The 27,282-nt window shown below is 54.9% G+C and overlaps 1 protein-coding gene across 5 annotated transcripts in view; it reads right to left on the bottom strand.

The window, feature by feature from the left end:
• AGAP1 (ArfGAP with GTPase domain, ankyrin repeat and PH domain 1) overlaps nucleotides 1-26,538 on the bottom strand; it is a 520,168-nt gene extending 493,630 nt beyond the window's left edge. For 3 of the 5 annotated variants that reach the window (XM_032480556.1, XM_032480557.1, XM_032480558.1), the window contains exon 1: nucleotides 25,860-26,170. In XM_032480556.1, coding sequence (XP_032336447.1) covers nucleotides 25,860-26,022 — 163 coding nt within the window. In that variant the 5' untranslated portion in view covers nucleotides 26,023-26,170. Of the gene's footprint in view, nucleotides 1-25,859 lie in introns of all 5 variants that reach the window. The other 2 variants (XM_032480554.1, XM_032480555.1) reach the window with 1 other exon arrangement.
• Nucleotides 26,539-27,282: the final 744 nt, after the last annotated feature.

The raw sequence follows: 27,282 nt of genomic DNA, 5'->3' as shown, positions 1-27,282 counted from the left end.
CTGAGCAGGACTTCTAACTGGAACCAAGATCTTTAGGTTTCATGGGGTTCAAGGTTGGGTCGGCCACACAAGCCCCAGGGACCCAAGGTCAGCCAGGTGTCACGTGACAGTGGGGCCCCATTGTCCACCAGGGCTGTTGTGACCAAAAACACCAATTCAGTGGCACCTGCGCTGTACCAGGTGCTGTGCTCAGAGCTGGGGTGAAGCACCCCTTTTGACACTCCCTGCATGGCTCAGAGGAAACGCCCCATCATCCTCGCTGGACGGAGAGGGAAGCAGAGTGTGATCCCACCATCTGCTGAGGTCACAGGGCTCAAACCCGGGATGCGTGACCGCTGGCTGCTACCTCCCAGTCCCCCTGCTCGGCTCCTCCCCTGAGGACGTCCAGCCTGGCCAGCTCTGCCACTGGACACACACACCTGCTGTTCTGTCCTCAGGGAGCATGAAACACCTCTCCCCACTTACTCTGAAGAGGGTGACCCACCCTGACATGGGGACTGGGACCCCTCTCCCAGGAGCCAGCACCCAGCAAGAGGCGTCCACGCAAGTCTGGTTCTCATCATTGTAGGCACCGATAAATCCAGCTGGAGGAAACCACTCCCCTACCCCAAAACGCCCGCCAACACCGTGTCCCAGACAAAGGGCACAGAGCAGAAAGGCACAGGGAGAGAACACTTTCTTCCCAACAGCCCCAAAAGAACGAACAACAGAAGGACAAAATCTCCACTTTGCAACCTCTTAGCACAAATGGATCCAGACAATGATCATCAGGGCCACTGATGTCAACAAAAAGACGACTAGAGGGTATGTCCCTGATGGAGCCCAGCCACCAGCCAGGAAGTCATCGAGCCAAAGAAAACCGGAACTGGAATCAAACAAGCCTGCAAAAACCACCAGTCCATAGGGAAACACAGAGGCACCACGTTAAATAACTCCAAGGGGATGCAGCCCAAACACATCCAGACCGAGGAAGGGCCACAAGACACACCATGCAATCCTGGTGACAGACCCATTCCATGGAGAGAGAAGAAAGACGGGTGTGGGACCTGCACATCAGAGGAAACTCAGAGGAAGCATCAACCGACAGCACTGCGCAGACGTTATTTCGATTCCAGGTCAAAAAAATGGAAATTATGCTCCTGAGACAACTGGAAATTTGGACACCAACTGGGTATCTAATATTATGGAACTGTTAAGTTTTTAAGTGGGATCCTGGTAATGTGGTCATGTGTGCTTTTTTTTTTTTATTTTTTAAGAGTTCTCTTTTGGAGATGGATTCTGAAATATTTCTGGATGAAATAATAGGATGCCTTGGACTTGCTTCAAAATAATATGGGTAGGTGGCAGGTGTACAGAGGAGACAAGACTGGCCGCAGACTGATAGTTACTGAAGCCGGCTGGTGTGAGGTCATTATGTAATTAATCCACACACATTTTATGTGCTGAGTTGTTTTGTAAGTCCCAGGAAGTATATACTTAAAAAGCTCAAGCCTAAACTTTTCTTCTACCCTCACTCACTCCACACACACAACATACGTACGCGTGAAAGCACACACAGGCACGCACGCACAATTCTGTCTTCTGTGCATACGTTAGCCTGTCTCAGGGAGCGAGGTGAATGATCATTCCACTCTTAGTTTCAAGTTTCCACGTCTATAAATCAAGCATTGTATCTTTCTCCTGGAGCAGCCGCGAGGATGAAACCAGTTAATACACATAAGCTGATTGACCTGATTCATGCCACATAATCTGCAAATTGCTGCCATTAACAGGACCAGCGAAAACGTGCCGAGGCCTTCGCCTGACAGCTCTGCTGTCCAGAACAGGGTGGGGCCCCCAGCCACGGCCTCCCATTACTATGAATTCAATGAGGCCCAAGGACGGAGCAGCAGGATGTCAGAGTCGCCAGCCTGGAAAGGAGGTGACAAGCCTCTCTCTCTCTGGTTTAAGATACAGAAAGTTGTATTATCTTGAGGATTTAAAAGTGAACAATTATCATTCTTTTTTCCCCCCTCGTTTGTGTGTGGGTTAGAGATTACTTTCCAATTAAAACACTAAAAACTTGATGAGCTCCCCTCCCTGCACTGTCCAGGGGAACCCCAGCTGAAGCTCAGCACCGCTCCCAGAGGCCCACTGCAGACAGCCTACACCCACTGCCTGCACCTGCCCCCCCCCCCCCGACTCTTGTGTCAGGAATGAGGGCTCAAGGTCAGTTCCAGGAAGCCAATGGGGGGAGGGGCACAACATAAAACAACTTGGAAAACATCATTTAGGGGTCTGAGGTTTGGGCTGATGGCCAGTTTGGGGGGGGGGGGCTGATAGGAAATTTTATTTCTTTCGATTTAAAATTCTTTATGGGGGGGCGAGGAGGGTATAGCTCAGTGGCAGAGTGCCTGCTTAGCATTCATGAGTTCCTGGGTTCAATCCCCAGTCCCTCTATGAAGAAAATGAATAAACAAACAAACAAACAAACCTAATTAACTCTTCCCCTCCCAAAAAGTAAAGTAAAATAAAATTCCTCATCAAAACCATCTTTAAAAAGCATTCAAAGATCACTGCCAGGCAATGAGTCGTGAGACTCTCCAAGGTTCGGAGACTCGCAATATGATTCAATCAATTAATCCACTGACCCGCTGGTATAAACATTTCCATTGTTCCTACTTGGATCAAGGCTCAGAGCTACAGAAAGAACTGCACAGGGCAGGAGGGATGTGGCAGAACTGTGATGCTTAGCAAGGGGAAGACAGTCAACCCTTCCCACTCCAGGGCATGGGTTCTAGGCCCAGTTTGCAGCCCAGCTGCGGGGCTCAGTCCTGCTCCGCGCCCCAGGGCAGCGGCCTCGCTGAGCTGCAATCTCCCCATCTGCCCCCTGGGGCAGTAAGCCTAAATGTGAGGACCCAGGCAGGCGCCCCTGGACTGAGGTCTCACCACAAACAATTATTTCTACTTTACATTAGGCTTCTTTTTTTAACCAAATTTTGGGTTTTTTTTTAATAATCTCTTTCATATTTAAAAAAACCACTTTGATCTAAACACACATTCTTGTAAATGTTTATAAAGCAATAACCCTATGGCTACTCTTTTCTCCCAGAACAAATCTGTCTCTGCCGCTCCAATTAGAACACAATTATAATAAGCATAAAAAACAGAGGTATAATAAATAAAATGTAAATAGAGGTACAATGAAAAAATAAAGATATTATAAGAATAAGTTACAATAAAGATAAAAAACAAATGTCTCAGGTTCAGTAAGTCCCTGTCCCTAGTCCACTGGTCCTGCTTGCTGTGGAAGTCAGCGGCTGGCCACCCCCACGCCGGTGGTGTCGGTGCCGGGGACGGCCGTGCAGTCGGAGCCCCAATCTGAGTGGATAAAGTACCTGAGACGCTGCAGGAACAAGTCCTCAGACACAGGGGATCCGGGGAGGCCGGGCCAGGGGAACTGTGTCCCCCTGGAATTCCCACGTGGAAGCCGTCACCCTCCAATGTGGCCATATTTGCAGACAGGGCCTTGCAAGAGTGATCAAGGTTAAACAGGTCATGAGGGTGGGGCCCTAGTCCAACAGGACTAGCGTCCTTATAAGAAGAGAGAGACACCAGGGATGTGCACTCAGAAAGGCCCCGTGAGGACACACAGAAGGGAAAAGGTGTGCACCCACAGGCCAAGGGGAGCTGCCCCAGGAGAAACCCCGCCGACACCCTGCTCTCGCACCCCAGCCTCAGAACCGCGAGACAGCGGTCTGCTGCTCAAGCCTCCCGGAGCGTGTGACAGTTACTAGGACAGCCCTGCAGACGGGCCCAAACACCAAGCCCCCCAACACCTCGCAGTGTCCCCGGCCGATCAGACCTTAGCCTGCAGGACCAAGGGCGCTCTGCCTACAACGGCCCGTCACAGCATTTACACCGCGGACTTTGGGTCAAGCACATGACGGAGAGTGAGGCCCACTGCAGAGAGCCAGCTGGTGGAGGACTGCCCCACTGTGCACCGTCAGGAGCATCCACACGGCTGACCGGCAGAGCAGGCGACAGTCTGAAGTCCCCCGAGAAAGCCGACTGAATGTGCGTCCACTCAACAGAACTCTGGGCGCTCCAGGCGTGACGGGAGGCCGGGGGAGGGGGTTGGGGGAGGAGCAGCAGCAGCGACTGCGCTCCGGACTGCGGGGGCCCGGGGCCAGGTGCAACACTCACTTCTTCTGAGTAAAGTAGGAGGAAACTGAGGCTCAGAATCCAAGCGGCTTCCCCAAAGGCACACAGCTAGAGGGCAGCAGGGCCACAGACCACACTATAGTACATGTCCCTCATTCAGTACGCAGAGCAGAAGCAGAAAACTCTAAGAGGGGTTCAGATACAACGTGTCTGGGGAAGGGAGGAAGAAGGGCACAGCGTTTCCGTTTTATTCCCGGCGCAGAGAGCAGAGCAGGACACTCAGGAAAGGTGTTCCTCCCACAGGCGCTCCCGGGGCGTTTATCACGCCAGCCGAGGAGCCGTGCACCCCAGGGGGCGGGAAGATGGGAGGATGCGAGTGGAAAGCCGGGAGAGGAAGGAAGCCCAGGCAAGTGTGTGCCTGCGGGAACCTCCTGGCCTGGGCGCGCAGCAGCAGGGTCCCAGGCCGGAGGCGAGGGGGAGCTGAGCTCAGCCATTTGTCACGATCCGAAGCCCACACGCAGCCCATTGGCCTCCACGCCCACTCTGAAAAGTACCCCACTTCCTCTAAGACAGTGCCGTCCTCTGGCATTTCCCCTGTACATTTAACTTGCATCCTCCAGACCTGCAAGGAGCAATTCGGAATGTTCACGGCTGCTTATGAGTTGACACGTGATGTTTGCACACAGGCAAGATCAGCATCTGCTGCGAAGTCACCGATGATCCCGTCACCTTCTCTTTTAAATCCTGCAAAGCGTCAAGAGTGACCCGGCCTCTTCATGCAGAATTACAAGGACTTGGGCAGATGCCGGCCCTCAGGTTCAGGGCTCACCGCAGACGGGACGGCCCAAGCACCTTCCTGGCCCTGACGCGCTGACACTGCTCCTGCTGACTCAGCCTCGTTGCCCCCGGCTCTTGGAGACGGCACCTCCATTAGCCTTTGAGGACCCACCCCCTTCTCTGCTGCCCTCTGATGGGGCTGTCAGTCAATGCGGCCAAGAGGTGGTTGATTCTCTCCAGCTACAGGAAGCTCAAGTGGTGGTCAAAGAAAGGAGTGAGGGGCCCCAAAGACACGGGGACCTGAGCCGCACTCCCTGGACCCCTCCCTCGGCAGCCCTGTGCCAGTCCATCCCCAAGCCTGGGCCTCAAGCTGGCCTCCCCCGCTCACAGCTGCCCCCACATCCTTCTGGTAAATGCCACATCTGCTGGAATTAGCTAGAAAGGGATTCTGATGCACTCAACCAAGGACCCAAACAGACCAATCAACCATGCTTCCCAGATAAAAGGGTAAGTAAATTCTGACTATTCTAAGAGGCAAAGACCACTTGCTGACAGCAAAGACTGCCTGAATTTAGGAGCTCTTTTTAGTGCCCTAAATTCTGAAGGCCACGCCCCAAATGGTAGCCATGGTAACCTCAAAGTCCTGGATACCCAGCCTCACTGACTGATCACGATGGCCGTGGGCCTCTTCTCCGGGATATTCAGTCCTTGAGTCCGCATTCATCAGGTATGTCCCTGCTGCCACATCCGGCCTCACTCCAGAGAAGATGCCTTCAGGAGCTCGGTCCTGCCCCTCTCACCCAGCTGAGCTCCATGGAGCTCTCGCCACACTGCCGGTCCTGCATGGGATACTGGGTCTGGTCCCCTGACTGCTGGGAGCTCACGCTGGGGAGAGACGGGGGGCCCACAATCAGAGCCGAGTGCACAGGCTGCAGGCCTGACATCACAGTCAGGGGCACCTGAACAGATGGGAGCGGTGACACTGGAGCTGAACAGGGAAGGTGTCAGTTGGGTTAAGAAAAGAGAGGGCCGCCTGCCTGGAGGCAGGACCAGGACCATCATGAGCCCAAGATGGCCCCCAGGGAACTGTCTGCAGGGAGGGAGGGGCAAGACCAGGCAGGCCCATCTCAAAGGGCCCTGGGCGCTAAGAGAAGCAACTCTATCTCCATTTCTTTCTTGTTGTAAACTTGTGGCTTGTTCTAAAAAGGCTAAGGGGTGAGGCCAGGAATTTTGACTTCGTTTGGAAAGCCCTGCTGAGCTATTAAAGGCTTTTAAGCAGGGCAAGGCTTGGCCAGATTTGTTTTGGAATCTATTTATGGGTTAGCTAAGCTGTCAAACACGAATTACTACATCAACGTCCTTGGACATCTAAGTGTGGAAGCAGAGACATGCTCACACACACCAAGGGAGACGCAGAAGGCTCGCCCCTGCTTAATCATGTAAATATAAATACATGCCTACTGTGCATGGATCAAAGCTGCAGGGAAATGCACAACCTGTGAAGGTGATGACAAATCTGGACACACCCCAGGGGTTATCACACTGTGAAAACCTGAAAAGCTATCGAGTCACCGTTGACACGGAGCGCTTGGCAATGCTGACACGGGTTTACGTGAGGGACTGTATGTCGCTGGGCCTTTTGGCTTTTTAACTAAGAAAGGCCAGTTCAATGGTGCAAACTCACGGCTGGCCCCACGATGGCAAGTCCACATTGATGTTTCTTGACCCCAGCAGGTAGGAGGCTGTGTCCACAGGAAACGTCCACATTTCAGAACCAGGTCACATCAGGACGCCAAGATTGGAGACCTGGAGCAGCGGATCCCGGGGGTGGGGCCCACCCCAGCGGTGGCAGGAGCAGCACCCAGAACCAGCCAGGGAGGCAGCATCCTGGCCCACTGGGGCCTCCTGACTCAGAGCCTCGGGGGTGAGCCCGGCAGTCCGCGCTCTCACACAGTCCGGGGGACTCGGAGGCCGGATGGAAGCTGAGAAGCACTGCTCTCTGGGCCTCTGGCTCCAAGGCCAGGCCCCGGGGCAGGCACCGGGGAGGGAAGAGCGAAGACACCCCCGGCAATGCGGAGAAGGGAGGCCAGCCTCACAAACCACACGCAGTGGCTCTTGAATGCAATGAGGGGAACACGTGCGGAAAAAAATACACTCGAGGTTCTCAAATTCCATGATCTCCAACCTTTCAGATGATTTGATGACAAAGAAAAGCCAGCAAAGCCACGTCTGAACTGGAGAGGCGTAAACAGGCCCGAGAAAAGTGCCAACTAGACTTGAAGTGAAGTGACCAACCTGATGGGCAGTGACCTGAGGAGGGACGCTGAGCAGACCCGGAGGGCCCAGCTCCAAGCACGCCGTCAGAAGACCCTCAGCTCCGCAGAGGAGCCGGGACCAGACAGGACCCTCTCTCCCTCGTTAACACATGGTACGGTTTTTTGGTAACATCCAAAGCACGTAACAATTTTCACTCCTGTGTCTTTATCTCCCAGAGAAGGAGGCCGAGGACAGGTCCCCTGGCTGGCGCAGAAGTGACACAGCCCTCAAGGGACCCCTGCTGAGTGGTGGTGGGACCCCAGTGAGGTCACGGTCTACTCCCAGTGCAGACAGAGGTCAGTCCAGCAGCACACGTGGCAAGTGCTTCCTAACAGGGGAAGTGAGGCAGGAACAGGACGGAAGCGCAGGGGTCATTCTCTTATCCCAGTGTCAAGAAAAACTAAAAGGAAAACAAAAACCCAGCATTTCACAACCCCGATATTCTCCCCAGAAGTTAAAAAAAAAAAAAGATACCCAACTCCCAACCAGATAAAAGCCGGCTCTCCCGTACTGTGCTGATGCAGCAGGAAGCGACAGCTGGCGTGGACAGGCTGTCACCTCCCCGACACACATGGAGCCCCACCGTGAACACACCTAGGAAAAGCTCTGCAGGAGCAAAATCCATGACGGGAAGAATCGACATGCGGGTTTCTCCCCGCCCCGTAAGTGGAAGAACTGTCCTGGGAACTCTCCAGAACGTGGAGTTGTCAGAAAGATTTACACAGAGAAGTTTCCGGGAGGTTCACTCGTGGCCAGAGAACAAGTGAGTAATTTTCCTGAGCCAAGCAAAGGTTAATAATCAAAGAAGTTCGTTAAGACTGCCCTGGGCTCAGGCTGCCAGGCAGTTAGTTGCAAAGAGCCGGTGGAATTTGCCTACTTAAGCAGCTGGAGGAGGGACAGGACAAAGAGAGCCGTCCTCACCCGGGAGCCAGTTTCCTAGAAAACTTTGGGGAGAAGGTGCTGACTGAGTCTCACACAGCCCCCAACCCCATGCTCCCCGACCCTAAGGGCCTGGGTCGGACCCAGGGAACCAGGCCAGTCTCCCTCATGGTGCCCGGTGAGCACGTGGGTCCCTGCACCCCAGAGGTAATGCCACTGGTTCCCACCCAAAAAAAGCAGCATGTGCCAGAGGGACCCTTGGTCAGTGCAGAGCACTGCGCTGCAGGCTGAAGTCTGGGAGGGACCACGGAGGTCTGGCCGGTGGTCCTCAGTCCAGCACCACTGAGACTCCGGACCGCCCTGCACAGGTCCTGGTCCCCACCCACCAGATGCCACTAACACCTGCCTCCCCAAAGTCAGGACAACCAGAAACTTCTCCAGATACTGCCAAATGTCCTCTGGGGATTAAATGGGCTCCCCACCTCTTCATTAAGAACCACAGATCTGGGGGAGGGTATAGCTCAAGTGGCAGAGTGCATGCTTAGCATGCATGAGGTCCTGGGTTCAATCCCCAGTACCTCCTCAGTAAGTAAACTTAATTACCTCCCCCCTCCCCCCCAAAAAAGATTAAGAACCACAGATCTTATGAAGCACATGGATTTCCAAGGAGGGAAACTGAGGCCAGGGGTCACAAAGTGATGCAGAGGAACGATGGAGGGCCTGACCCCAGACATCCACCTACCGCCCTCTGCCCGCCTCCCCCTGGCTGCCCTTGTCCTGCCCCAGAGGCAACACCAAGTCAGCGCCCTGACTCTGCCCACACAACTTCCACTTTCAGTCCCTTTACAAGCCCCCAGATAGGGCTGACTGTCACAAAGGGGCATCCGTGGGGTCACAGCACCCCTCCCCTGGGCTCTGGGGAGGGCTCACCTCTCCCCTCCTCGGCTGCACCCTGACAGCCGCCCTACCCCCCATTACGGCAAGACTCCTCTCAGCCCAGGAGACACGGACGGCAAACCTCTCTGTCCAGGGCAGGTGGACAGGTGCTATCCCCACACAGTCACTGCCGGTGGCCTGCTGAACTAACACTCAGAATAAAGACACTTGGACTCCTGGCGGGAGTGGACAACCCAACAACCGATCTGGAAAAAGTTTGGCGGTTTTTTAAAAAGTTAAATATACACCCACCACATCTCCCGGCCACTCCACTCCTCGGCATTTACCACCCCCCCCAACCTAAAAAAGCACATGTCCCTAAAAAGAGCCATCTGTGAGTGTCCACAGCAGTTTATCTGTAAAAGCCAAACGTCAATATTAAAAATCAACCAATATCATCACCAGGATAAACTGTGCTAAGGGCACATGAAGGAGCAAAGAAGAGGCAGTGATGATACGCACCCTGTAACCTGGATGAGCCTCCAAACCATGAACGAACGAAGTCAGATGAAGGAAAGGTCCATTACTGCAAGATTCCATTGCTATTAAATTCTAGAAAATGCAAACTCCTCCACAGAGACAGACAGCAGATCGGTGCAAGCAGATGGGAGCAGGAGGGGTGGGCCACAGCGGGACCGTCAGGGGAGACGGCACGTCCGGAGTCTTAACAGTGGTTTCACAGATGTAACCGTCTGTCATGACTCGTCCAATTGTAAATTTCCAATATATGCGGTCTTTCTTACAGAGTTTATAACTCTATAAGGTTGTAGAGTAAAATAAAATAAGTGCAGGAAGAACATGACAGCTTTAAAATTCACACTCACTTTCCTGACACACGAGGGTCACACGACCGTACAGGTAGGACTGCTCAGGTGGGAACACTCGGGGAGCAGCACTGCACCCTCCCTTCTCAGCTACGATGCCGGCCGCCACCTCCGCTTCCCGCTCTTTGCCCACCCCCCAGGTACGAGGCCCCACCGCCCCTCCCTGGCCTCAGGCAGGTCGCCCCTACACAGACTGGGAAGCAGGACTAAGCCACACCTGAAAGGCGAGTCCAACCTAGAACAGAACAAGAATCCAGCCCGCAACCTGCTGCCCTGGGAAGGGATGCTGTTGGAAAGAACCCTGGATGGGGGTCAGAACTGCCATCCCAGGGAAGGACAACCTGGGGGAGCCCCACGTGTCTCTGTCCCCAGCGCCATTCTCTACAAGAGGGACGGTGCCATCTGACCCACCTGGCCACACCTGCAAGGGGAAAGCAAATCACAGGCCGAGCCCCAGGTGGAAAACTGGCCAGGCTCCCCCATAGAACCAGGACCAGGGCCGTGCACTGGACCAGGCCACCCTGGCTCTGCCACCTGGCTCTGTGGGACCTCAGACAAATCACACAGAATCTTTAGGGCATCCGTTTCTCCCTGTTATGTGAACTGTAGCCCAGAGGAAAAGTAACTCCTATTTATACCCGTTTAAAATGAACCTGTTCTCATCTTTACTATTAAAATGTCACATAATGCGTGTGCCTTAAATTTAAGAGCTACAGTTTCAACCAGCCCAGAATGAAGATGTCACAGGTTTTCTGAACTCAGGTAGATTTTCAGAGGTACACTGTTCAGAATCCCTTCTTCCTCCCAGACTGTGAACCTATCGCTGTGGGAAGCCAGCCTGGGCTGTGTGTCCCCCGGTGCAGTCAAAACGGCCAGCCACTGTCCTAGTGTCCCCAGACCACAGCAGCTGTGACTTCCTTTGGCACCACGGTGAGTAAAAGACAGAGCAAATGTGAGCTTCGAACCATAAATGGGCCCCTGAGGAGAAGCGCAGGTGATGGCAATGGCCCAGCCCCTCTGCAGACCTGATCTGTGATGTCTCCTCTCTGCATCAGCAAGACATCATAACCATGGGCGGCGGCTGGTGTGTGAGCCCCAAGTTAGAATTCGGACTCAGCCACCTCCAGCCATGGGTGGATGTGGGCAAAGCTTTAAGCTCTCGGCCTCAGGTTCCCGGCCTACACGATGGGGCTTCTGCCCCCTCTGTTCTGGGGTGCCAGATACAATGACACAGAGCACATGAAGCCCTTAACACGGGGTCTCACGGACAGCGCCCACTCAATAAACAGCTGGTGCCAGGACAGATTTTATTAGGAGAGGAAAAGGGAGGGGACTAAAAGGGTGTTCATGAAATGTTTAATAGAAATTTCTGGAATCCAGAGCAGGAGCAGCTGTCAGAGATGCCTCCAGGCCACGGTGTCATTTACAAGGCAAACCCGCGCCCAACGTCCACGGAGGCAGAGCTGTGCCCAGGTCTGTGGGCCGAGCCAGGCTTCTCGGCCGGGGCCCCGCCATCCACACACTGCCTTGTGCTAGCCTCTCCCTGACTGTCCTCACACTTTATGGCATTTTGAAGTAGCTGTTTGTGTCCCCTGTTCCCCAAAACCAATTCATAGCTAAGGTCTGAGATGGAGCCGCTGGCGGGAGGAGGCAGCCGTGGCAAGGCCCCTTGGCCAGCTGGCCTGCAGCGGCGAGCTTGGCCCGCAGGACCAGCCCTAACTAGTCATCGACCCACAAGTGACAGATCCTGAGCAGCTGCCTCATTCCGGGCTTTCCAGGCACAGCAGCCCGGCAGAGAGAAAAGACCAGGCAAGATGGGGCACAATAAACCCCTCCACCCGTGAGAGCAGGCAGTTCTGAGGAAGGGCTCAGCTCCAAGGAGCCGGCCAGGGCACATGCGGCCGGGCTGTGGGGCTTCGGGAGAAGGAACCAGCAACCCGCTGCCCCAGCTCCAGCCGCCTTCGAACTCCGGAAAAAGGCTGGAGCCTTAAGAGCAGAGGTGACAACGCACGTAGAAGAGAAAGACCAGACACGGAATGGGTGGCCGGGGACTCGTCTACTGGGCTCCACCCCCTCAGCGCCCCTGTCCACCGCCCGGCCTCTTCTCTTCCATCTCGGCAGAGTGTAGACAGAGGAAAGAAAACAGCATGGATGCGGGTCGAGCTAAGGGCTGGGCCTTCAGGCGTGGCTTCAGGTCTCGGGGGCCCTGCTCACGTGGACACAGCTTCTGACAGCCCCTCACCAACAACGGTCCCGGTGACGTCGCACGTTCAAACCAAGAGGGAGACCTGTGGTCAGATAAACTCAGCTTTCTGACAATGACTCCTGTTGGCATGTCCAAAAACCTCCAAAAAGGCAAAATCATCACTGTTTAAGTTATGTCTTAAAAAAAAAAAAACTGGAACCCAAGCTGAAAAAACACCCCAGTGTCTGAATCGAACCAGAGTTTTTAACAAGAGCCCAGGGAACAGTCACCGCGGAAAACGGGTCTTCCTGACACAAGTTCCTGGAAAAGTTCACTGCAATGAGCTTTGTACAGTGTCTTCCTACAGGAGTATGAGGCAGGGGCTGTTTACAAGTCAGCACGTGGCTGTGGCAGGATGCAGTCCTCTTATACGCGAGACACAAACCCCACCCCAAGCGGCCCATGCATTTCTCCGTCCCTCACCCGTTGACGAGACATCACCGGACGCTGGGGTGGCTCCAGGGGTAAGACAGAACAGGGGGACATGCTCCACCCACTGGGGAAAGTCCTAATGCACCACACACATCTGCACTCACGAATGTAACTGTAAGTCGCATTAAGTTTCTATGGGGGGCGGCAGGGAGGGAGGCGGGAGACAGAGGATGGGGGTCCCGCCAAGGGAGTGACTGAAGTGACTTCCCTGGGTCCCTGGGGGTTATGATAAGGCCCCAAGAACAAGCAGCTGTTTAATACTCAGAGCCAGGTCCTAAGGAGAATTCTGGTTCCTGTTGTTGAACTGGACACGCAAGACATCTGGAAACTGCTTCCACATCAAAGCGCACCAAGGAGGCTGGAGCACTCTTCTTAAACTAAACCGTAAGAACGAGAGAATGCCTGCCCCATCAGCGGACGGTACATCCAACAGTCAAGCCTTTTCCACCTTGAGGGGAGAGGTGGTCACTGTGAGCCGGGGGGGGGGGGGAGCAAAGGACACCCGGAGCCACCCAGGAGCTCAATCCCTCGTCGGGTGACAACTAAGGAGGTGAGACACATTTTGCTGTAAGGTCCCCTCAGCTAAAAGCCTGCCTGGACTTTGAAGAGATGATTGTGACAAAGTGGAAATTAGAAGCCAGGGACAGTTTGGCTTCTACCTACCCGTCTGGATAGTTTAGACCCACAGGCTCACCAAATGGAAACCTGGTTTGGGAGCAGAAGCAGGACTGTGAACTAAGATGTCTTGAAGGCCCGAGACAGGTGAGAACAGAGTCTGAACAGCCAGCATCACCTGGGTGCACCCTGGAGATGCACCGCGGGACATGCAGACAGCAGCACAGATGAAGACATCGAGAGACGATATGGGGAAGGAATCTGCTGACTCAAGTTCCCCCAAAAGGCCGCGTGGTCACAGGCCAGCTCCGGGCAGGATGTGGAGAGAGCTGTGGGGGGTCAGGTGATGAGGAGGCTGGGGACCATCAGCGCTTTGTGAAGTCATTGCTGGCTCAAGGACAACCCAGAAGACATGCCACACGTGGGCCCAGTCTGGGGAGCAGGAATTTGGGCCTAATAGGGTTCTGTAATTAACTCTGTAATTAACACTGCTGAGGCAGGAATCACACAGTAATTCAGCTCCCAGTTTAGGCCCGGGATGATGTCAATTTCGGAGGCCGCTCCCTAAAACTCACGAACCAGAGAGGTGACAGACAGCTGAACCAGACTTCTCGGGTCTGCCTGAACACCCTCCATAGAGGCCGCACATCCCTCTGGGCTTGTCCATCCCACAGCCGCAGCGTATATCGTGTGCGGACCATGACGACCATGAGGTACCACCAGCAGGGTTACAGGTTGACACGTGCTCCTCGGTCTCTGGCCAAGTCTGAGGGACCAGGGCTTGGGAGAGACACTGGAGGTGATCTCAGACGAGGCTCCCTCGGCAGACCCCTGTGCGCTCTCCGATGCTATCATGAGGCCTTCAACGTGCGTGCACCTGTTACACAAGGCACACGAGTGCCAGAGCGGCCACAGACTCCACGGATTCCACACACACGTACAATGTGTCTTCATCTTCCCTTTTTGATATTACTGTGCTGAGTGGAATTTCACTCTTGGGTTTGCTGGGGGAAGAAGACTGTGGGTGAAGCAATTCAACACAAAGCCCTGGGCAATCTGGTGAGTCTCCTCCTCCTCACCCTCCCAGGCCCCTCCTCCACCTCCACCAGACCAGGTCAGGGCAGGGACTAGAGCAACGGATGGGTCGATGGCTGTCCCTTTGGAGACACAAGGAACTCTGAGATCAAAGTTCCACCCCATGGATTCTAGACTCTGAACCTGAGGCCCAAAGGGACATGTGTTTCCCAAGGGTTCCACAACACGTCACTGAGGCAGGAGCCGGTCCTGGTCCCCAGGCTGGGGTTGCCTGTGCCCCTCTAGGCCACGTGGAGTCATCAAGGCTGTGCCTCCACATCACTCTGCTTCCAGGAAGTAGTCACGGTGTAACACAATCCGACAAGGAAATGCCTGTCCTCCATATCAGCACATCAGCTGCTCCTAAAATCAGAGTGCTGGACATAGAGGACTGCATGCCACCCCAGCAGCAAACCCCCCGAGGCCCAAAGAGGGACTGCCCGCATACGCACGCTCGGCCGGAGCGTTCAAGTCAGAGCACAATTCAAAGTCTGCCTGGGGTTCAAGTTTGAACTGTATCAAGATTAACTATAAAAACTGTCTTCCAAAGCACAAGTTAAACCAACCTCCCCAGGAGGAGACACGTCACACTCGATCCACACTTAATAAGCACCTTGTCTCCACTGTGCCTGCACCACAGCTGGAGTCCACGACACCCGGGAAGTCCTGTTTCCAAATATCCACTGGATTCCAAGCCAGCTTCGAACCAGCCTAGGAGAACTTTGCATTCTGTTAAAATGAGAGCCGAATTATCCTCTGGATGGATGGAGAGACATCCCAAACATTAACAAGTGGAGAAACAAAGCAGTGGGTGAGGAAGGAGTTTACGCTAAACATTCTTTCCACTCTTCCAGGGGCTTGAAATTTTTCACCACAATATGTCGAGGAAAAGAGGTCCTCCTCGACTTGTAACCAAATTTCATCTCTCTTCATAGCAGGACGTCTCGCTCACACAAACCGCAGACCCTAGGCTGCAGGATGCAGACCTGGGGGGGTCACTCGCCATCCACCCAGAGGGGTGAGGGCTCCGTGGACTCAGGTGAGCGTTCCCTCTCCCTCCCCATCCCCACCCCCACCCTACACGACACCCCCGGACGCCTGCAGTGAGTGGAGGGGTCCAATCTTCCCTGCCGGTACGACGGCTCCGCTCTGCGATTCCCCATCTCCTGGTGACCAGGAAACTGCAAATCCTGGGTGTCCTCCTTCAACCTGCATCCCCTCAGACGCAGAAGGTGGGACTCTAGGAAAAAACCTAGGCTCTGACGTCTGAGTCTGGAACTCGGAGCCACTTTCTGAAAAAGCAGACTGCCGCCAAGTCCAGAGCCAGCTCACCGTCCAGCCGGGGTCCCAGAGATGCGTGGACAGAGGCACGAGACCCAACCGCCTGTGACCGGGGGGCCCCCCACCCAAGATTCTCCCGGCAAGCTGGGAGTGGCGGGCAAGAGTTTGGGGCCTGGGAGGTTTGAGGCGGGCAACTCTAGATGTGGACAGCGGGCCAAAGAGTTATATAATTTTTTTAATTCCCTAATAACACAGTGAGGTGGTCTGCCGAGATGAGCAGGACCTCAGAGGCCACCAGCCCAAGGGCTGCGAGGAGCTCAGCCGTCCGAGTCCCTGCAGACGGACGCACACCAGCCACGCTGCCAGAAGGCGGACGAGCACCTCGGACACCCACCAAAGAGCCTGTGGAGGAGGCAGCGGCCGCAGTACACCTCAGGTGCCTGCCACCCAGTCGTTCAACAGATCTGAGCCCACCCTGCAGGGCCAGCATCCTTCCTCCACAAACCCCGGGAAACCTGTGGCCAGACACCCCTCCCAACCAAACCTCAGGGCCTTCAGGGCAGCAAGAGGTGGAATCCCCCTGACATGGCCCCACTCCTGCATCCCCGGGATCAAACCTCAGTCCCTTCTCTTGTCCCCTCCATCCTGAGCCTCACAGGCAACTTCAGGCCTGCACCTGCATCTTTGGGGGCCCATCTCTGTTTTCTTACTCCCCTGTCTAGGCTCCTGCCTTCCTTCACAACAGCCTGGTTTGGAACCCTCCCTTCCTGCCCACCCCCACCCCCCAAGGCCCTGGCCCCACGGCCACCACCACAGCTTCCATCCAGCCTGGCGACAGCTGAGTGTCTATGCTCACCCCTCTGCAAATGGAAATCCATGCGCAATAGTTTCCCCCGCCCAATAAAAGCACTCCCAGCCTGCCCTCTGGGGCTCATAGGGCCCTCTCCATCCTTCCGGCCTTCCCTCCCCAGGTCCCCACAGGCTGGAGAGGTGGAGTTCAGGACAGGCCCCTCCTGTTACCCACCCGCCCAGGAACCTGCACTGCCTGCCCTGCCCAGAATCCAGGTAATTCACTCCCTCCCTCCTTCCCTCCCCCCTCCACTGCCTGGACCACTGTGGCCTCCTGCACGAGCCTGATGTCCCACACATCTGCCTGCACCCCCAGATTCAATCAGAGGGCTCTGACCACTGTGGGTGCTCGATAAAATCTAGCCTATTGACTCTCACGTTAGCCGCTTTCCACACTAAACACAGTGAGGATAAACAAGACCCTCCCAGCCCCCAGCCCTCAAAATAAATATTTGTGTTTGTAAAGCTACTAGATAAGTTCACACAAGCGCATGCCCCTCCCTCTCCCCGGCCCTCAGGTCCTGGTGGCCTTTGTGGAGGGGGATGGGCGGCTCCCAGGACACAGCAGAAGGAACAAAGAAAATAACCCCTTGAGAGTAACAGAGTTGGCAACACTTAGCTGTTCTTTTTTTCCTTTTGTGTGTCTACATAATTGCTACAAGCAACAGAAACTGGAGTGCTAATATGTAACCATTAAGACCACAGATCAGTTTGGACCAAGAGTACAGAATGTGTTTCCCTTCAGACGCCAACACAGACCCACACATCACCTAAACCCCTGCACTGAGGTGCGAGAGGGACTCGGGGCCGGTCTGGGCTCAGCCAGGAGGACCCTAGCTGACTGCTGATATCTGGCAGGAGTCAGGGAGAGCCGAGGGGACCCCGGGGCCAGTTTCAGGGGGATTGCACCATCTGCGTTTTCAAGGAAAATACTTCCTGGTGAAGGACTTCACTCTCACAGCTCCTTTTGTAAAGGTGTAATTATTCCACCAAGGGGGAATTAAGAGCCTAGAGAAGATCCTAAATCTAAACACCTAACGGCTAAGACAGTGCCGGAAACAAACATACCAGGCACTTGAATAGTTGTTTATGGACAAACGGTGGAAGGAAAACAAAAGAAGGAAAAGCAAAGGAGGGAGGCAGCAGGTAAACCGCCACCCTAAGTGTCATGAAATGAACCTTGACCAGCCAGGATAGGTCTCTCCAGACAGAGGCCGCCGACGGAGCGGGGTCAGGAACGAGCGGCTCACCGACCCTAGGAGGAGGGGTAACAGGACGCAGCACTGGGCAGACACCCAACAGGAATGGGGGCGCCAGGGCAGCAAAGGCACATACGAGCCCGCGCACCGCAGCACGACTCCCATCAGCCCCAAAGAGGAAGCCACCTGAATGCCCATCAACAGGAGCACAGGTAAGCAAACAGAGGCAGCCACCGCTAACCACACACAATGCAGGTGAGTCTCGCCCTGGGCTGGCCACCTGCAGTTTTTCCATCTGGATGCTGGTTGTACCCAGGTGGTCAGTTTGTGAAAACACCCTCCCTGATGACTTGGGAATCCTTCTGGACCTACGTTCTATGTCCAAAAAAAAGAGTTTAAAAAAAAAAAATGAGGGAGTTGAAGTGGTCTTAATCGCTCTAACCCCAAACTGTAAACAATATACAAGGAACACCAGAGATCCAGGCTTCATCGTCAAAGCTCAAACTGAAACAACTGTTTGTCCAAAATTAGGTTCGCCAGCCTGAACCACCAGGAGTGGTGTCAGAACAGCACCCAGATCTCTGAAACCACAGCAAAAGGCAGGCAGGCAGGCCTGCGGCAGTGCCCTCCCTGGAAAATTCTCCCCTCGCAGACAAGGACAACGGGAAACACAAACAGCAGAACTTCGGGGCAATCCGCTCTCTCCCAGTCCGTTTCCACTTCATTACAACAGTGAGCAAGTAGTTACCATATTTATAATACCAAACCTTGCTGACAGCCACCATCTGCCCTCACACAGAGAACGTGCAGGAATAAAAACTCTCTCAGGAAACTAAGGTGGGTCTTGTTTTGCAGGCAGTCACCACAGAATTTTTCTCTGCCTCCTTCCTTCCAAGCACCCTCGATAACTGCTAGTAGAGTATGTCCTTATCAACTAAAACTCATCGGATTAAAACTAAACTCACCTCCTAAAGATACTGGCCCCCCTTCAATAAAGACTATCACCTCAGAGTTGAGTAACAGTGGCTTCGTGTGCTAAGCTGGAAATCAACACGATCCTATCTGCAAGAGCCTGTTGAATGTTGACATTTCTAAGACCAAACATAAATCGTTTTGTGAACATGGCCAGTAATTATTTGGAATTCTTCTCTCAGAATCATGAAAAGGGTTTCCCACCCTTAGGGAAAAAAATGCAGCTTCTAACCACGATGCTAATGACAACCAGACGGCAGGAGCAGTTTTAAAGATTAGACAGTTGCTTGTGTAGAAACACTGCACAAATACTCCAACACGGCAGCCCAAAAAAAGACAATCCGCATCAAACAGCGGCAGAAGTGTGAAACTTGCAAATGAGCCCCTGGTTAAACAAAAGCACCAATCTGTTCCCAGAGAGCGCGGGGAGGCCACCTGCTCCGGGCTGGTGGCGAGTTCTGATTACCAGTGGAAGAAACAATATCGGAGCGATGATGGCCCCCGCCCTCGGGCCTGGTCCCCACCTCGAGCCTATATTTAGTCCGCTCGTGATGGAAAATGTCCCGACCTCTCACACAGACAGCTATTTGGCTGGTTACTCAAAGGGTCCATTAACAGCCTCTTCTGCTGGGGCTGCTGTTTTCTCTCCCTCCCTCCCCAGCTCCCAGACGTGACCAGGACAGCCCCTCCTGGCCTCGGACAGTAGTGAGTGGGGAGCACAGGGAGGTGGAGGGGTTGGACCCACAAAGACACCAGCCCTGCCCCTGGCCAGGTCCTCCCTGCAGCCTGGTGTGGTGTGCAGGCTCCCCACCCTACAAAACAGGGACCAAAATCCCTCTCGGCCCTCGGAGGCACAGAGCTTGAGGCAGGAAGGGGCTCTCGGCAGCACCCAAAGCCTTGTGCCCACACCCCGAGGGAAATGAGGAGAGACGAACATCTGCAGAGTACATTTTCCTTCTCAGAGAGAGGTACTTAACAACGGGAAGGAATTATGCGGCTAAGTACCAGATCAGAACCCCGAACCCTGGGTTTTAAAAATAACTAAGCCTGATCCGCTTTGCCAAACTCAGTCGCTTAGGGGCAGGGCTCAGAACCCTGGAGCGCTGGCACGGGGTGGGGGTGCGGGACAGGGGTCTGTCCGGATGCTGGGAAACAGGAGGCCATACCAAATCAGTCATTAGAACAAGCCAGAGCGAGACTCACAAATGATAAACACCTGCAGGGAATCCAGGAAAAAAGGATGCAAAATGAGGGATTTTAGTCTTAACAAAATAAAAAGTCTGCTTTGGACAAAAAACAGAGGTGGTAGTAACAGGGCCACAGGTTTTGCTGTGAAGGTTCCGGCAGCTGCAGAAGCTGCTTCTCCCCTCTGACTCACTTCCTTCAGGCTCCCCCAACAGCTCTCATAAGCTGCCAATAACATAGAGCACTCCTTTTTTTTTTTTTTTTTAACAGAAATGCTCTTTTAGCTCCAAAACAACAAAAACAAAATGTATCACCTGCCAAACTACCATAACAAGTGTTGATTGGAGACCCCACTTAAATACACAGGAGATGACGCTAAAAATCAACCACCTCTGAGGGACAGGAAGGAAAGCCCACAGAGACTCAGGCTGGGGCTTAGGAGGAAACGGGACAGCAGCTGGTCCTGCCCCGCTAAGGGATGCCTTTGGCAACATCATCCCCACCAGCCACTCTCCTTGCAAGGCGCCTGGCACCAGCACCGTGGAGACAGAGTGAACACGGATCTGAACCCATCCAAATCTGGGTTTAAATCCCTCCTCCGCTACGTTTAAGCTGTGTGACCAGAGCAACTCCCTGGGCTGCTGGCCCCCAACTGCCATCTGCGGAGCAGGCCCCTCCACGGACTGAGAACACTGCACGGGGTGCTGGCCCAGAGAGGAGGCCCGTTTTGCTGCAGGAGCTCCCTCCTGTCCACAGCCATGCTTCTCAAAGTGTGGTCCCCGGACCAGCAACACCGGCATCCTCTGGAAACCGTTCAGAGAAGCACATTTCCAGGCCTGCTCCAAACCCACAGAACTAGAAACTCAGGGGGCGGGGTCTGATGATCTGTTTCCCCAAGCCCGCCATGCGATTTGACTGCACTGAACTGAGAACCACGGCTCTCAATGGTACTCACACAATACCACTTTATGTCAGCCACCTGTCATTTATTTGTCCCTATCAGTGATACTGATTCAATGTCTAAAACCCACACTCAGCAGAAAGAAACACCACCCTTTTGCAGACAGCCAGGTGGAAAAAGCTGCCAGGATTCAGCAAGCACAACTTTTTCTTCCCTACACACACTGGAGAAAATCTCATTTCCACCCAAACACCACATGGTGCTTCATTCCCACCCAGGCTAACCCACCAGACCCAAACGCTTCCCAGCTTTAACATCCATGCTCTTGTGACAAGCCTGAAATGCCTTCACTTCTGCCAGGGGGTCAACACTTCATGTTACCAATGAGGAGCAGGAGGACCCAAACTCCTGAAACAATGTGGGCCCCTCTGGCATGTCGCCCACTCAGCAGACAGTCCCCGGGCATCCTCCACGGGCCAGACAGGACAAACCGCATCACTGAGGAGATTAAAAGATGAACATGACCTGATTTCCTCAAGGAGCCTGCCCTCCTCAAGCTGGAGCGTATACACACAGGGACCTGGGGCACAGAGGAAGCAGCCTCGGGCGTGACCAGAAGGGGCAGGGAAGTCACTGACGTCAGCCAAGCTGGAAGGGACACCTGGGTGGTGGAAGGTTCAGATGCCGTGAAGGTATGAAATTTAACCTGGAAGCCAAGAACAGCCAACTGAGAATTATTTTTAAGAGGCTGTGACACATACCAGTAACTAAAAGGCCCCAGACCTACAACCTTTGATTAAGCCTGAACTATTACAAATATAGTCAATAACGTCAAAGGACAATTATGCTCATCCACGGCAGGAAGATTATTTGTTCCCTAAACACATACACCTGCAACAACCAGATTAAATAAACTTCTATATGAAAACACAGACTCTTACAAAAGTTTGGCCGAGGTAAGCAACTTTGCAGTTACCTGCAGCATTCGCAACCCCTTCCCATCTTGAGTAAAGGGAACACGTGCTTGGGACTGTCTGTGCAGATGGCCCATGGAACTACTGACAACCAGGAGCTCCGATTACATCTTGGAAAGGGCCAGAGAGCCAGCACTGAGGTCCATCAGCCCAGTTCATCTCTCGAGCAAGTTTCTGGACCTCGAAGGTGGCACCTATGTCGTGGGGTCATTGCAGGATGAACTGAAATGACACACACAGTCAAGCACTTAGCACCCTGCTGGACACAGAATGCTCAACAGAGCAGCCGTTGGGCTGAAGTGGGCTCCCTGCCCCATCTCCCCAGGCCCCCCAAATGCCGGGGCTCAGCCTTGCAGTGCCCCCGTGTAAGTGCCCTGACCAGGCGTGCCAAGCAGAGTTCTCCTGCTGAGGACCAGGCCATGACCACCTCTCTGAGCCCTCAGAGGAAGCCACACCAACCCCCTGCAGGGCTGGTGGGGAGCCTGGTTCCCCCGAGCTGCTGCCCAGCGAGGATAGAGGCACGAAAGCTGGCTAGGGGCTCAACCACAGCCCCGGCTGACCGAGCTGGCTGGGTCCTGCTGCTGGCATCTGATTTACAACGTGCAGTTGTTAACAGAGGCTTTATCCGTGTGAGAACAAGCTTTATTTAACAAGAAGGGCAGCTGACTCATTTACCTCCACCCCATAACCCCAGACAGACTTTTTAAAAGAGAACCAGGAAGGGAACCGCAGACAAGATGCTCACCTGGACCAGGCTGGGCCCCGGCTCACTTTGGGGTACACAGAACACTTGGGGGGCAGGCCACATCTCACAGAGATCTGACTAGGTAAATCTGAAAACAATCAGCAGTGTTTCCTTAAACTGCAGAGACTGGCAGGAAAACAAGAACTCTCTCAAAGTCTGAAGTAAAGCGCTGGAAAAAAACACTTCTTTTTTCACAAAATAATGTTTTAAAGCAAGACTAAGAACAAAATCACATTTCCCACGCCTTCAAACAGGGTCACAGCCCTCTTCGTATTTGGGAATCTCAGTGAGCGCTTTCAACAAAAACATACATGACTGGGTCCGTCGTTAAGAGATCTTCCAATCCAGACCCACTTAGAATCGCTCTGAAATGAGCATTAGCCAAAATTTCCTTCTCTTTGCAAGCCCACTCCTCACTCCAACAGCAAAAAGGTTTAAAGATGCCAGACAACAGGGAAATTTTAAGTAAATTACGGCACAGTCAAATGCTAGAATATAACGCCAACATGGAAAATCGTATCTTCAAAATTTTTTTCCATAACATTGAAAGCTGCTCCACGTTATGCCAATCAGGTAGTTTTGTAAGTATGACTCCAATTTTGTGTATGTACACACAGAGGCAGGGAAAAAAAACTAGCTGGATATCCTCTAAAATGCAGACAATTTTCTTTTTGTTGGGACAAGCCATTTTAAACCTATTTGCTATGATGTACATGTAACTTCCTGATTGGAAATGGTCCTGTTTTAAAATCCAGAAAGACTCACATTTTGCCACTGTACCATCCAGGTTCGCAGGCAGGAGCAGAACTGCATGTATTTCCTAGTTACCAGGATGCTCCGGGTACGCTCAGTTACAGCACCGAGTTCCTACAAACTCACCTGCAGTCCGTGCACCCCACGGCAACGCTCCCTAACACCGTGCGGGTGAATAACCCATACCCCACACAGCTGCACAAAACTGCTTCTGCATACTTCTCCTCTCACAGGAAAAATGCCGTCCTGCCACAGTTGAGCAATCCTCTCAATTTCCAAACCATCACTGATGAAGACATAAATCACAACCATAGATTTAAATCAACACAGAGTGGGAGGGCATCTCATTATAGCAAATGAACTTATGTTTCATTAGGAGGGGCAGTATAAGGTGCTTCAGGGGTCTGCAGACTTGGGTTCAAATGATTCTATGGTTCAGACCTGATTTTGACCTCACTTAAATGTTCAGGAGGTCATTATCCTTCCCTGAACCTCCAACCTCTCCATAAAGTGAAGCTGGCCCAGAATCTCTCACAGGCTTGGTACAGCCACCCAACGAGCTTATGAATGTGAGAGCATTCTTGCTAAAGTTCTACACAAATGAAATGTGGTATCATTGTTGTTAATAATGCTAAGAACAGAAGCAGATTTGAATGGTTGTTAGGCGTCATTAAATTAACAGCAGCCCTGGGGGAGGGTAGAGTGCATGCTCAGCACGCACAAAGTCCTGGGTTCAATCCCCAGTACCTCCTCTAAAAATAAATAAACAAACCTAATTATCTCCCTCCCCCCCCCCCAAAAAAAACCAGCCCTGACACATACAGACACTCCTTTTTCTAACAGAAAAATAATAGCATCGTCAAAGCCCCACAAAGGATTCACTTACTGATTCTGAGTCTTAGTGAAAATGACAAAAACTCCAGCCAAGAAGGGGCCTAAAGCCTCACATCACACAGGTGACATCCGACTGCCAGAAACCATCATCTAGAAACCACGTGTTTCTTTTTTTTTAAGAAAAGAAGGAAAAGAAAGGAAAAAACGAAATCACATCCTCTTTCCAGAAAGTCAAACTGCTCTGCGGGAAGCGCTCGAGACCCCAGAGCTGGGCTTCAAGGGTGGGAAATGAAACGAGGCCCCATGAGGCACACTGGGCCAGAGGTCTCTGTGCAGCGACCAGGTGCTCTCAGCCAGGTGCATTCAGTGCTCGGCACCAGCTTTCAAAGTGTTTCATCAGACTTCTGTGGATGGTGCCAGAGAGCTGCAGAGAGACAGCTGGAATGGGCAGAACAGCCCTTCACGTGGACGCCCGGTCTCGGTCTCTGGAGGGACGGTTCTGTACGCTCCCCCGGCATCAGGAGCGGCGTGCAGGTCCCATGGCCTCCCACAAGCCTCTGCCTCTAGAGGAATCTGGAAGCATCTTAAATAGCCACGAGGGTGGCCAGGTGCTCTGAGAGTCAGGCCCACAGGAGGCTGAAGCACCTTTCAGATCCTCCCCGGGAATTAGCCAGTCCCCTATAGATACAGCCAGCCAATCAGCAGCCTGGCTGGGAGGCCCTTCACATCCACGGGCTGCCACATGCCCAGAAGAACAGCACCACCACATCCACCTTCTCCATCTAACTGGCCAAGCGTCAAATCAAAACACTCTGGGGTTAGCAGTTCAGGCTACACGGTGCCAAAGCAAAGCTTTCCTGCCGCCAATGCCCCCTCACCTGCAGGCGGAGGGGAGACGGGTGATGCCTGCAGCTGAGCTTTGGACACACTCCTGCCAGGCTGTGGGAGGTTCTCAATGCTCCTCAACTGTGGCCCTACTGGCTTCTGATTAGGACAGTTGTAGGTTATGGACAACCCACTCTTCAGATCTTTTACCATCGCTGGCCAATGGCAACGAGAGGGGAAGCAAGGGGCAAACCGGAAGCCTAGGCGCAGAGAAGTAAGAACCATGGTAACCCCGAGAGAACACAGGCCCAGGAGAGACAGAGCTCGCAGCCCCTCTCCTGAGGATCACTGCTTTGCTGGACTTGCAGGAAGGGTGGGTGGCCTCCCATGCTAGGCGTGTGAAAGGGAGACACCCCACCCCACTCCCAGGAAGGGTTCTTCTAATCGGGCCCAGGACTGGTAGAAAACACTTATAGAGGAAGCCAGCCTCTCCACAGGGGCAGGTGGCCCAGCACCTGGACTCGATGCTGCCTGAAGCCGGGGTTGGCTCTCGGCATCGGCTAAGTTCAGCCGCCTCCACTGTGCCCCTGAAATGGGCAACGACACCAAAGGGGTCGGCCCTGCCCTGCGTAAACACGCCGGCCAGAGCCTCACCCCTAGCAGCTGCACTTCTTAAAACACCTCTTCAATGTCCAGCCAGAAGCTCGGCCCTGGCCTGGTAACCTGTCACAGTCGGGCGGCGCTAACCCGTCCAGCTGCCCCCAGGCTTTGGCCGAGCCGGGTTACTCCGGTGGCCCAGGACCCGACCGCACGGTGCCACCTTCTCGCAGAAGACTCTGTTGCCCATTATCACATTATCGCCGGCGATCCATCTTCCACGGCAGAGCTGGCGGCGCGCTCGCCTGGCCCTCGGCCTCCCCCCAGCTCTCGCCCGGCCTTGCAGGGTAAGAAGCACCGCAGTGCTCACTCGGCGGGGCAGCCGCGTGCCACGGCCCGGCGCGTGTGTACACACGCACGCACACACGCGCGCGCACCCCGCCGCGCCGGGGGCGCCTGCTCCTCGGCGCTTTCCAGAAGCCCCGCGGTGGCCCGGCCCTCACCTTCGATGGCGATGACGTGCTCCCGGATCTGGTTCTGCAGCACCGGCTCCTCCACGCGCTCCAGCAGCTCGTAGATGGAGTAGATGTTCGGGTGGACCGACTCGAAGCGCTGGATCTCGGCCCGGATGGCAGCCGAGTTGGCCAGCTGCTGCTGGTAGTTCATGGTGCAGGCGCCGCGCCCGGAGCTGCGCGCCCCCCGCCGCCGCCGTTGCCGCCCCGCGCCCCGGGGCCCGCGGGCCGCCGAACCCGGGGCGCCGCAGCCCCCGGGGAGCCGGGCCCGCCGGCGGCGGGCGGAGGAGGCGCGAGAAGAAAGGAGCAGGCGGAGCAGGCGCGGGGCCGGCCCGCCGACTCAGTTCATGGCCGGGACGCGCGGCCGGCGAGCGAGCGGGCCCCGGCGCCCCGGGTCAGCGGGCCCCCATGGAGCGCGCCGCGGCGAGCGCGGCCGGCCCCGGAGGAGGCTCGCTCGGGCGCCTTCCTGCGCCGCAGCCGCCTTCCACCCCTAGGCGCTGCCCCGCCGAGCAGCCATTAAAGCCCAGGCAGCCGCCGCGCTCCGAACGCAGGGGCCGAGGGCCGGCCCCCAGGCAGTGGCCGCGCCGCTCCGGGCGCCCGGCCGCGGCGTGGGTCCGCGCGCTGCGTGCTGCGCCGCCCTGCGCGCCAGGGCCCCTGCGCCGAGCCCGCCGTGCGCCGCCCGCCGAGCCGGGACCGACCGCAGGCGCCGTGCAAGCCGCGGAGCCCGCTCCGAGCGCCGCCCGCCGCCCGCCCGGCAGGCCCCCTCCCTGGCACGCAGGGCTCCGGCCCACGTCGGCCCCGCCTCCGCCCGCGCCCCGCCCGCCCGCCTGCCCGCTCGCCGCCCGCCGCTCGCCGCCAGCCGCCACTGCGTCCTCCGCGGCGCTTCCCAGCGCGCCGGATCCCGGGGAATTGCGCCAGGCTCCGCCCCGCGCCTGCCTCTGGGCTTCCTGGGACTTGTAGTCCGCGCCGCGCCGCGTCGGCGCCCCGCGGGGACCGCAGGGAGAGGGCGCGCACGCCTCTTGGGGCTGGCGCGCCGCCGGGCCGGGGGCGAGGGATGGGCTGTCCGGCTGGTGGACCCGCGCGCGGCCGGCCTCCCGCACTAGGCCCTCCGTGAGCGTCGGCGTTGTCCCGCCGCTGTCCCCGCGACCCCGCCCGCGTTTTTGTTTGTTTCTAAGCAGCTGGCTAGAGGAGCTTCTGCGACTCGCCCTTGTCCCCCGGCCGCACTTTGTTGGCTCCCCTCTCCCTACATCATTAAACTCTCTGCCTACGTTTGCGAAAGGGACAGGAGTGCTCCCTCTTGATAAACCAAATTCCTTCCCGAAGGCGAAGAGCCTCCTTAGCCGTGGCGGCGTGGGTGTTCACACCCCCACGAGTGAACTGAAGTTTAGACCCGGACTCGAGATGCGGCGAAATA

Source organism: Camelus ferus, chromosome 5 (genome assembly GCF_009834535.1).
Source record: "Camelus ferus isolate YT-003-E chromosome 5, BCGSAC_Cfer_1.0, whole genome shotgun sequence".
Classification (NCBI taxonomy): Eukaryota; Metazoa; Chordata; class Mammalia; order Artiodactyla; family Camelidae; genus Camelus; species Camelus ferus.
Note: the sequence above shows the minus strand (reverse complement) of the source record. Positions and strands in the feature narration are given on the sequence as shown.